The sequence below is a fragment of the Taudactylus pleione genome, unplaced genomic scaffold, assembly GCF_031769625.1.
Source record: "Taudactylus pleione unplaced genomic scaffold, aTauple2 ptg000290l, whole genome shotgun sequence".
Classification (NCBI taxonomy): Eukaryota; Metazoa; Chordata; class Amphibia; order Anura; family Myobatrachidae; genus Taudactylus; species Taudactylus pleione.
Window position 1 is genome coordinate 10,617,217 of NW_028284692.1, and position 12,814 is coordinate 10,630,030.

General features: G+C 41.9%; 1 protein-coding gene across 3 annotated transcripts in view; it reads left to right on the forward strand.

The window, feature by feature from the left end:
* Nucleotides 1-12,814, forward strand: part of GLP2R (glucagon like peptide 2 receptor) — a 471,983-nt gene that overhangs the window by 204,244 nt on the left and 254,925 nt on the right. Inside the window, exon 1 of one of the 3 annotated variants that reach the window (XM_088482731.1) lies at nucleotides 1,458-1,631. The exons of the other annotated variants lie outside the window; for them this stretch is intronic. Coding sequence (XP_088338857.1) covers nucleotides 1,527-1,631 — 105 coding nt within the window. The 5' untranslated portion in view covers nucleotides 1,458-1,526. Of the gene's footprint in view, nucleotides 1-1,457; nucleotides 1,632-12,814 lie in introns of those variants that run through there. 3 annotated transcript variants of the gene reach the window in all.

The window sequence follows — 12,814 nt, forward strand, 5'->3', positions numbered from 1 at the left end:
ATTTGGGGGCCTAGATGGGGACATGGCTGGTCACCGTTCCTTGAAACGGAAGCACTTCTGGGAAAGGTGGCCAGGGTCTGCATCGGTGGACGCAGATTTCTTGGCCTTTCAGCTGCCAGGACCTGGCCACGCTGCGATATGCTTCAGCTACTGCAGCCTGGCCAAAGGGGCAACCATCGCGACTGATGGTTGCAATGGTGATCCCAGGTTACAGCACCGAGATCTCACAGATGCAGCAAGGAGGTGTCTGTTTCCAGATTGAGGTGGTTACAGGTAGGTGGTAGCTATGGCCTCCATGGCGCTAGCTACTCCACACAGCGCAGACTACGACCCAAAATCACTGGTCACACCCCTGCTGCACTGGTCACACCCTGTGCGGCGGCACACAATAGACCCTTCCTAAATTTCAGCTCCAGGCCCATGTGGACCTTAATCTAGCACTGCCCAGCAGACTGAAAGGCCTTAAGCCGATCCAACAAGGTTAGTAGTTGTAATAAAATGTGGACTGAAAACAAAACAGGCAATGCCAGACGAAGATGCATTAGATCACACTATCTAATGCTTGCCTACACAAACTAATTAAATTGCTGTTTTGTTAATCCTGTGTGTATCCGCAAAATAAAATACAAAGGATTCAAAAAAATGCAATTTAATAGTTTGAGTCTGCAAGTATAGTCAATGGTCCCCAACCAATTCTTACCTACTGCCATCACTAATCAGCCATACAAGGCTCTTACCTACTACCATCACTAAGGAAGGGGTTCCTTTGCTCCATCATGCCCGGTTAGGAGATGTGCATATTTACTGCTCCGTTGACCTATATTAATAATAACGTCTAAATTTTGCCCTCTCAATGATGAAATTCTAAACAACTCCTTTTAAAAGTATTTTTAAATAATTAAGTAAAGTCTATTTTTGTAAGTTAAATGGCTTACTTAGGGTTGTGCACCAAAATGTTTGGAGGTTTAAATGCTGTTATCAGTTTTATTGCACAATTTTAACAATGCAGTAAATATGTCTTATACAGTATGAGTGCCAAATAAAGATGTATTCAATGTGCTTCAAAACATTAATGGATTTAGATCATGCTCTTCCAGATGCGTAGGTTAGAAACTTTGAAACCCTAGCAGGAAATCCCAATCTATGCTCTCATTGGACATACAGATAAGGCAAAAAAAAAAAATCAGCTGTGTCTGTAGAGAACAGGGAACATTTATGTCTGCTCACTACCCTACGAAAAATGTCTAAGATGCATAGACTCTGACCCGAGTAAGGTAGTGCGTCATTCTTCTGCAGACCGACAGATGTTTTAAAAAGTTTCTTTTACAACTTGTGGAGTGTACAAGAATGCCTGCACTCTGTGTCTGTTATTGTACAATGGGTTTGCCAAAAGAACATTCCTGATACTTGTAAAAGTGTCATTTGCAAATGGTTTTTATTTGTATGTGCAGCATCAGCAGCGGTGTCACACTACAGGGCTAAGTAAATAGGAGAAAAAGAAATACTACAGTTTTTTATCTGGAAACATGGGAGGCTTTACCAGTGCGTCGGATAACTGTAGGATTCATTTTGGGAAGAAGTGGTGTTACAGACCAGCATTTGTCCTAATAATACTACTGTCTATGAAGCAGGTAAGAAAAAAAAATATTTATAAGTTTTTCTAGCACTGTTTTCTTTACGTACTGTATGAAATACATTTCAATTTAATGTTTTTTCTTTACTTTTTTCTTTTATTGATAAAGAATAGTTAGTGTTTAAACATAGTATGCAACATGATTTTATTAGAATTTACGATTGACTGAGTTCTTAATGTACATTCGTTTCTTGTTTGATATATAGACCATTTCATACCTATAAAATGAGGTAAGGCTTCCATTTTTATGATGACTAAGATTTTTTGGCATGTACAACTGAATTAAATAAAACATGTTAAACATACTGTAAATCATTGAATTTTACTGAATTTTTTGAAAAAAATACAAAAATTATAAATCAAGTTTACGTTTTTAGGGGAAAAAAATTGTCCCGTAGGTAAATTTGAATCTAAAAAAATAATAATGACAGATCATTAATAAAAATTACAAATGACATAATGCCGATAATGTTTTTTCACTTTATTTTATTACATTATTTTATTTGTTATTCAACAAATACTATTATATTTTTAGAACAATTTATTTCTCTATTGTCTTTTCAAATGCAACGCTGTAAAACATAATTTCTGAAGACTGTTGCATGAATGTGTATATTCATATTCAGTGTATGTGGCATTAGTATTTGCATGTCATCAGCCAAGTAAGGGGAACATGTTCTGTTTTAGTATTGAGAAATGATAAATTAGCTGTTGACAGTAGCCATATGGAGGATTTTAACTGTTCTGTTCTTAAATTTTACTGTATTTGCTTTGTGCTTTTATCTGTAGGTGAAGACAGTGCAGATGTTGTACTGAATACTCCAAGTACTTTACTTTAGAATTTTCTTGTTGTTCTGTATTACATAATAGAAAAAAGCCCAAATACTTTTGTTGCTTTCAATACGAGGGCAGCTAAACCTAAAATGCAAATTAATGTATAAAGATCATCTAATAGTACAATTACAACATGTGTGTCAATATTAATGGACTTATCAGAACTAAATATATTAGAGATTAATAAAGTAACATTATTTTTGTATAAGCAATGCAATGCTGGCTGTCGGAGACCCCATAGATTGGTATTGCAGGAAGACTTTTAAAGCCTAAATAGATGATTATCACAGGAGAAGAATTTTGCATACAATGTCAAACATCTTAACTACCAGCATGGTAGAGGAACCTTTCAAATATGTATTTGATTATCATACAGTGTATTTTAAATATGAGCAACTTGTATTTCAGTATACATAACCAAAACTGGTTTTTGATATACTCATATTGTTCTGCATTTGGGCACATAATGTACTTGGAAATAAATACATATCTCCACCTGTATTCATGGTGTGCCACATCTATGCAGCCGCAATGCTCTCATTCATCCCCTTTGAAAGTAGCCATCCTCACTATCAGCATGCAATTGCACCATCCCTGTCCTTGCTGCAGGAGATCTATCAAAAATCAGAGGGATCTCTGCGTATGCTCACTCCTGAATAGCCCACATTGCTGTCTATATGCCCACGGCATTCTCTAGAAACACTTAGGCTACTTGTGGGTGCCCAGTTTTCACCCAGTTACACCCATTCAGCCATACTGTAAGTAGAGGTGCAGCTGAGATACACACAAAGCTGATTTGCTCGAAGTTGCTTAAAGTTGCCTATGCTCGGCAATGGAGCATGCACAGTTTAAAAAATCATAAAATTTGTCCAAAAATATGTTTGTGTATACTGAACTTAACAGCCCCTTTCTGAGCAAAAGTTGTTCTTAAGTGTTCCCAACTGCACCAGTCAGTAGAACGAGTTGACTGTTGTCCCAACAATATTTATTATAAAATCCATGAAATGTGTATCACTAGGGATTAACTCTTCAGTTAAATGGCCTCTGCTGCCACAAGACTCATTTTAAGCAAAATTCAGCACAACTGTGCTCCTCTCAATGCTTTTGGTTTAATGACTTGCATTCTGTTACAGGCATCTTTCTATAACAAGACTGGTATCGAGGACCTTAAATTAAAATGTAGTTTTACAACTTTGTCCTTTCAACTTTTTGTCTTTGAAAAGTCTTGGTTTTTAGTATTGACAAATGTGTGTAGTTAATTCCACTGTATATTGGATATAATTCTCATTATATCTTACTTTCTAGACTGCTCTTAGCTGTCTAATGTTTATGAGAGCTTGATATTTTAATGAAAATGCATTTTAACCAGGAACTGTTGAGGGTATATTACATCTAAAGTACACAGTTCACCAAATGTCGGCCTTGTATGCAACTTCCAAGAAGTATGGTGCCCATGGAACTTTTTTTAAATTGTTGGTAAGCATGAAATTGGGATCTCAGAAAAACTGATTTGTACAGAATAAGTGTGTGACTGGTAAAGACATTCCTAATTTTGTCTTTTTCACTACGCTGCTTATTCGATTATAATAAAGTGGAAACTTTTAAAAATGTTATTTTTAAAGTAAAATTAAGTTCTTTAGGAAAAAATGATTTTATCACCTTTGAATAATTAGTAGGCATATTTCTGATATAACCGCTCCAAACTATTTATTCTTTAATGCATTGTAATAGTGTGAAATTATGCTGAGGGAGTTGGGTTTTGGTTGGTTGAACAATATGATATATATTTTTAAATCGACAATAATTATACTGAAGCACAATTAAAACAAAACAGGTTTAGAAGAATCTTCATTGGGAATAAGGGTACTCCTCTGTCTAATACAGGTTGAGTCTCCTATATCCAAAATGCTTGGGACCAGGGTTATTTTGGATATCGGAATATTTCATATTTTGGAATATTTGCATACCACATTGAAATGTTTTAGGAATAGGGCACAAATCTAAACACAAAATGCATTTATGTATTATATACACCTTATACACACAGCCTGAAGGTAATTTTATACAATATTTTCAATAATTTTGTGGCTCAAACAAAGTTTGTGTACATACATGAAATTCATTTATGTTTCATATACACCTTATACACACATCCTATAGGTCATTTTATACTTTATATTTAATAATTTTGTGCCTTAAACAAAGTTTGTCTACATTGAACCATCAAAAAGCAAAGGTTTCACTATCTCAGTCATGCTAAAAATATTCCGTATTTCAGAATATTTGGATATGGGAGACTCAACCTGTGCCGCTTTCAGACATAAAATCCCAGCTTCTACCTGACTCGAACCTAGGACACCGAGCACGGGTTGAAGCCGGGCTAGCCCTTTCAAACAAAGGGGGATGACCCGGGTTATTCCTGGGTCGTCACCCTTCACACCGGACCTGGGTCTTGCAGTGACCCGGGTCTTCCAGCATTCAGTGGGCGCTTCAAGATGATCTCATCTCCAAGCACCACCCCGCCCAATCAGTTTGTTTAAGGCATGACCCGGTATAAGAGATTCATATTATTTCATTAAAATGTCCCCATCACATACACAAATGCAGCCTATTAAATCACTAATAGCCTGTGTGCTGTTTCCTACAGCATTAATAAGTTCAAGAATATTGGCTTAGCAGACACCCAGGCCCAGTGTAGGAAATCGGAACAACCTAATAAGCCTTTGCAACCACTTGAAAGCCCTGAGGTTATCGCTAATTCATGGAAATTCCAATTATCATGATCTCATAATACAGTACATTAGTTTCACAGGGAATAATATTTTGTGTGTACCAAACATTATATTTTAAATATAAATATATATTTTGTGTGTGTATATGTGTATATATGTATATGTGTATAATATATATATATATTAGGGGTGAGCGGGTTCGGATTTCTGAAATCCGAACCCCCCCGAGCCCCCCCGATCCGAGGCCGATCCGAGTCAGGCTCGACTTTTCCCACCTGACTCGGATCTGAAATCGAGGCAAAACGTCATCATCCCGCCTTCCGGGTCTCGCGGGTTTTGGATCCTATATAAGGTACCTGCGTCGGCGCCATTTTCTCACTCGGCTGTGGACAGTGAAGAGGGAGGGTGGGAGTTAGGGCTGGCTGGGCTGTGTAGTGTAGTGTAGTGTAGTGCAGAGTAGTGTTGTGCTGTGCTGGGCTGCGCTGAGCTGCTGTTGTCCACTACTTCAAAGTCCATAGGGGCTGGCTGTGTTGTGCTGTGCTGCTGTTGTTAATAGGGGCTGTGTCCACTACTTCAAAGTCCATAGGGGCTGGCTGGACTGTGTTGTGCAGTCAGTTCTCCATAGGGGCTGTGTCCACTCCAAAGTCCTGTGCAGTGTCCCAGTCCTAAAGGGGTGCTGTAGTGTTGTCCAGGGGGTGCTCTGTCCATCAGGGGTGCTCCCCCCAAGTGCTAAAAAAATAATATTTTTTGTGTGTTCGTGAATTGTGTGTGCAGTAGCTGCACGTGCATCAACAAAGTAGTGCCAAGCGTGCGCCTGTGTCATAAGTAAAGGGCCGGCTGGCTTGACCGTGCTGTAACCCCCAAAGTACACTCCAGTCCAAACCAAAAAAAAAATTATTTTCCGTGTTTGTGAATTGTGTGCACTGTGGCTGCACGTGCATCAACAAAGGAGCAGCGCCAAGCGTGCGCCTGTGTCCCATAAGTAAAGAGCCGGCTGGCTCATTTCTTAAAGGCTGGTGTAACCCACAAAGTGCATTACTCTCCAGCAAAAATAAAAAAATATTTTCTGTGTTTAGCCGCACGTATATATCAAATCGATATAACATAAATGGAGGACCAAACTTTCTCCGATAAAAATAAAATAGAGAAAGATCAAGAACCACTTCCTCCTAGTGCTGAAGCTGCTGTCACTAGTCATGACATAGACGATAACATGCCATCAACGTCGTCTGCCAAGGCCGATGGCCAATGTCATAATAGAGGGCACATACAATCCCAAATGACAAAGTTCAGGAAAATGACCTTGAAAAAAACACATTTAAATCAGCTGAAGAGAAACGTAAACTTGCCAATATGCCATTTACGACACGGAGTGGCAAGGAACGGCTAAGGTCGATCCCTAGTATGTTCATGACTAGTGGTTCAGCTTCACATGACGATGGAAGCCCTCCTCCCACTAAAAAAATCAAAAGAGTTAAGCTGGCAAAAGCACAGCGAAGAACTGTGCTTTCTAAGAAGATATCACAAATCCCCAAGGAGAGTCCAAGTGTGGTGGTGGTTGCGATGCCTGACCTTCCCAGCACTGGACGGGAAGAGGTGGCTCTTTCCACCATTTGCACGCCCCCTGCAAGTGCTGAAAGGAGCACCCACAGTCCACTTGCTGATATGCAAATTGAAGATGTCACTGTTGAAGTACAACAGGATGAGGATACTGGTGTAGCTGGCGCTGAGGAGGAAGTTGGCGAGGAGGATTCTTATGGTGATGTGGTTTGTTTAAATCAGGCTCCGGGGGAGACAGTTGTTGTCCGTGGGATGAAAAAGCCCATCACGGTCATGCCTGGGCAGAAGACCAAACATTCCACCTCTTTGGTCTGGCAATATTTCTATCCAAATCCGGACAACAACTGTCTTGCCATATGTACCTTATGTAAAGGTGGAATAAATAGGGGTAGGGACGTTAACCACCTAGGAACATCTTCCCTTATACGGCACCTGCAGCGCGTTCATAATAAGTTACTCTCAAGTTCAGAAACTTTGGCTAAGACCGTAAGCAGTCCAGGGACACCTAAATCCCGTTGTCCTGTTGTATCCAAGCGCCTGCAAACCACACCGTCAACTCCCTCCTCGTCAATTTCCTCCTTAGTCAGGATCGGAAGTAGTTCTGCAGGCCATGTCACTGGCATGACTGACTCTCCTATCGGGGATTCCTCCAGAGGATCCTGCATTGCTAGGCCTCCTGCTGCTGCTGTTGCTGCTGCTGGGAGTCGTTCATCATCCCAGAGAGGAAGTAGGAACACCACTACTTTTACTAAACAATTGACCCTCCAACAGTCCTTAGCGAGGAGGATGAAGTACGACAGCAGTCATCCTGAAGCAAAACGTATAACTGAGGCCTTGACTGCTATGTTGGTGTTAGACGTGCGTCCGGTATCCGCCATTAGTGCAGTGGGATTTAGACAATTGATGGAGGTAGTGTGTCCCCGGTTCCAAATCCCGTCTAGATTCCACTTCACTAGGCAGGCGATACCGAGACTGTACAGAAACGTCAGAAAAAGTGTCCTTAGTGTCCTGAAAAATGCTGTTGTACCCAATGTCCACTTAACCACGGACATGTGGACAAGTGGAACAGGGCAGACTAAGGACTATATGACTGTGACAGCCCACTGGGTAGATGTATCACCTTACGCAGCAACAGCAGCAGCGTCACCAGTCGCAGCATCTCAGAAACGCCAGCTCGTTTCAAGGCAGGCTACGCTGTGTATCACCGGTTTCAGTAAGAGGCACACCGCCGACAACCTCTTAGAGAAACTGAGGGAAATCATCGCCCAGTGGCTTACCCCACTTAGACTCTCCTGGGGATTTGTGATATCTGACAATGCCACCAATATTGTGCGGGCATTACATCTGGGCAAATTCCAGCACGTCCCATGTTTTGCTCACACAATAAACTTGGTGGTGCAGAATTTTCTGAAAAGCGACAGGGGCGTGCAGGAGACGCTTTGGGTGGCCCGAAAAATTTCTGGCCACTTTCGCCATTCAGCGACTGCGTGCCGAAGACTGGAGCGCCAGCAAACACTCTTGAACCTGCCCCGCCATCACCTGAAGCAAGAGGTTGTGACGCGGTGGAACTCAACCCTCTATATGCTTCAGAGGATGGAGGAGCAGCAAAAGGCCATTCAAGCCTATACATCCACCTATGACATAGGCAAAGGAGGGGGTATGCACCTGACTCAAGCGCAGTGGAGATTGATTTCCGTGTTGTGCAAGGTTCTCCAGCCCTTCGAACTTGCCACACGTGAAGTCAGTTCAGACACTGCCAGCTTGAGTCAGGTCATTCCCCTCATCAGGCTTTTGCAGAAGCAGCTGGAGAAAGTGAAGGAGGAGCTAAGATGGAGCGATTCCGCTCGGCATGTGGGACTTGTGGATGAAGCCCTTCATTCGCTTTGCCAGGATTCCAGGGTGGTCAATCTGTTGAAATCAGACCACTACATTTTGGCCACCGTGCTCGATCCTAGGTTTAAAGCCTATGTGGTGTCTCTCTTTCCGGCCGACACAAGCCTGCAGAGGTGCAAAGACCTGCTGGTGAACACACTGTCAGCTGAAGCGGAACGTGACACGTCAACAGCTCCTTCTTCATTTTCTCCTGCAACTGGGGCTGCCAGGAAAAAACTTAGGTATCCTAAGCAACCCGCTGGCGGTGATGCAGGGCAAGCAGGACCAAGTTTGGACATCTGGTCCGGACTGAAGGACCTGGCAACAATTTCTGACATGTCTACTGTCACTGCATATGATACTGTCACCATTGACAGAATGGTGGAGGATTACATCGGTGACAGCATCCAAGTAGGCATGTCAGACAGTCCATACCTGTACTGGCAGGAAAAAGAGGCAATTTGGAGGCCCCTGTACAAACTGGCTCTATTTTACCTGAGTTGCCGCCCCTCCAGTGTGTACTCCGAAAGAGTGTTTAGTGCAGCCGGGAACCTTGTCAGCGAAAGGCGTAGGAGGTTGCTTCCACAGAATGTGGAGAAGATGATGTTCATCAAAATGAATTATCAGCTCTTCCAGGGAGACCAGCCTCCAGAACGTACAGAGGGACCTGTGGTGGTGGATTCAAGTGGGGACGAGTTAATACTTTGTGAGGATGAGGATGTACACACTGAAGAGGGTGAGGAATCGGTGGATGAGGAGGATGAGGATGACATCTTGCCTCCGTAGAGCCAGTTTGTGCAGGGACAAATTAATTGCCAGCTTGTTTTGTGGGGGCCCAAACGAACCAATCATTTCAGCCACAGTTGTGTGGCAGACCCTGGCGCTGAAATGATTGGTTTGTTAAAGTGTGCATGTCCTGTTTATACAACATAAAAGTGGGTGGGAGGGCCCAAGGACAATTTCATCTTGCACCTCTTTTTTTTCTTTGCATTATGTACAGTTTGGGGCCTAGTTTTTCAAACTGCCATCCTGTCTGCCACTGCAGTATCACGCCTAGATGGGTCACGTGTGGTTTGTGCCGCCCACTCGTGTCGCTTAGCATAGTCATCCAGCTACCTCGGTGCAACCTTTTGGACATAAAAACACTATTGTGAGGTGTTCAGAATAGACTGGAAATGAGTGGAAATTAAGGTTATTGAGGTTAATAATAGCATAGGAGCAGAAAAACCTACAAATTCTGTGATTTTAGCTGTTTTTATGCTTTTTTTCAAAAAAATACAGATCCAAAACACAAAACCCAGAACCCAAAACACGGAAGGGTGGTTTTGGCAAAACCAATCCAGATCCAAAACACGAAGAAAGATCCAGATCCAAAACCAAAACACGAAAAGTGGCCGGTGCACACCCCTAATATATATAAAAATATATATATATATATAATAAAGTCCCCGGTTTAGGGGTCTGCCTGTTTAGGGGTCTGCAAGCCTCAGGCGCATCTTTAGAGAGGAGGGGGCCCTCCTCCCACCCCGGCGGCCGGCAGTCGACTGATGCGGCTGGCCGGCCACCGTAGAATCAGTAGACTCTAGAGTGTGCCCAGAGTCTACTGCGCATGCGCAGATCGCTGGGGAAATGGCACGGCCACCATTTTCCTTGCAATATCCTCAAAGCACATGCGCAAAACGCTGGAAAAATGGCCACGACTCCATTTTCTGGCGTTTTGAGCAGAGCTGAGAGACCCGACACAGGACCTTGGAGAGGTAAGTTTTAGATAATATGGGTGCAGGGTGTGCAATGCGGGCCACCCCTGGACCTGCAGGCTTGTGTGCACCGCACACCCTGCACCCATAATAGATATGCCCCTGGCAAGCCTACATCCAGAGAAGATCTGTGGTTAGTTCTCCAAGTTGTTTGGAACAATTTCCCTGCCAAGTTCCTTCAAAAACTGTGTGCAAGTGTACCTAGAAGAATTGATGCTGTTTTGAAAGCAAAGGGTGGTCACACCAAATATTCTCTTCTGTTCATTCACTTTGCATTTTGTTAATTGATAAAAATAAACTATTAACACTATTTTTGAAAGCACTCTTAGGGGTAAATTAGAAAAGAATTTAGTAAATTTACCCCTTTCTTTGCAGCATTTTTTCCACACCTGCCTAAAACTTTTGCACAGTACTGTGTGTGTGCGTGTGTGTGAATGTATGTGTATATGTGTGTGTGTGTATATATGTATATATGTATATATGTATATATGTATATATATATATATATATATATATATATATATAATAAAAGCTATGTGTTGTTCAGGTTTCCTGAAATATGAAAAACGAACACACCCGAACTTAGGGGTTCAGAGTCAAATCAAGCCGCAGTTCCGAATCAATTTGGGTTTCCGAGTCGAACAGAGTCCCGGGTCTGCTGCAATTCAGAACTCAAATTTAAAAACTGAACTCTGTTTTTGGATTACATGTTTACAGGTTCAAATTACATGATTTTAGCTGTTATATCAATTTTTAAGGAATCCAAATCCAAACCAAAACCGAATCTGATCCAAAACACTTGAGGGTGGTTTTGCCAAAACCAGAACTCGATGATGAATTGGAACTAAAACCAAAACACGGGGGTCAGCGTACATCTCTAAAATATATATTTTGTTTCTAATTTGGTTTTGGACTCCTTTAAAATAAAAATGTACAAAACCTCTAAAATCATGTAATTTGGACCTGTTTACCTGCAATCCAAAATCTGACTTTGGTTCTTAAATATGAGTTCCGAACTTACAGCAGACCTGACCGGGACTCTGTACCACTCAGAACCCCAAAGTGATTCCAAACTGGGGCTCGATTCAACTCGGAACACCTAAATTCGGGTGTGTTCCTTTTTCAGGGAAACCGAACTGCACAACTCTGATATATACACTGCAGAGTGGCGGCACTCAGATTAAATAAAGACAGGAAACAGTGGCTTTCAATTACTGATGTTTCAATGTTTAGAATACATTTTTCTCAGGGTGAGGAAAATGTATTTTATACATTGAAACGTTGGTAATTGAAAGCCACTGTTTCCTGTCTTTATTTAATCTGAGTGCCGCCACTCTGCAGTATTTATATTTGCCCAGTTACAGGGGAACTGACAAACCATTCCTGGGAATAAGGAGATGAAGGGCTTATGAACAGTGGGGAACGCATTGTAAGATTGATATCACCTCGGGATCCTACAACAAGGACTAGACTCTAAATTTAGTTGCATTTAAATATATACAATGCAGAGAAGAGCTGTGTTATATCCAAGGGCTATAGAAGTAATATTCTTGCTTGGATGGTGTAAATGCATGAAAGGTCATAAAGGTTAAGTAATGTATTTACTAAGCCCTTCAGAAGAGCATAAAGAGACCAATGGATGAGCATCTTCTAAAGTGATTGTATAATTTTCAGTAATGTGAATTATAGAAATTAGAATCTGACAATGACCACATTTTGCATAGCCTATTACATGACAACATATCATTTTAATATAACTTTAAATAATTTAAATCAGCAATATTGATGTTTAATACAAATGTATTCTTCTAATGAAATAACAGAAATTCTGTATGTTTTCAGATATAAGGAAGAGGCAATATCTGTCGTGCTCTTCTTTCTTACATAGGATCATTGCAGAAAGTTATCCAGCTAAATTGCTATGATATACAGTCTTATTAATATTATTATCCTTTATTTATATGAAACAACAAGGGATCTGCAGCGCTTTACAAACTACTGTACATAAACAAACACTGTGAACAAAACAAGAAATAAGTGACTTACAATACAGAACATTGCAGGACATGGACAAGATTTATAAACATTGATGCATCAGCAGCCCTAATACTATAGTTGCCGACATTCAGCTCCCTCCTTCCGGGAGGGAGCTGAATGCCTGCACACAGCGGGGGGTATGGCCGGGCACTGACTCCACATGGGGGTGGGGCCAGGGGCATGACTGTCATTTTGGTCCCACCCCCTCTTCAAAATGCCGGGAAAAAGGCATTGTGAAGCAGGGGGCGGAGCTTCATCGGGCCCCCCCCTGCGGGGGTTTCTAGGTGTAGTCGGGGGGTGAGGCAGCCGGGAGGCTTGCCTGCCTTTCCGGGTGGTCTGGAGCGGCACCCGATATTCGGGGGGCTACCGACCAAATCGGGAGGGTAGGC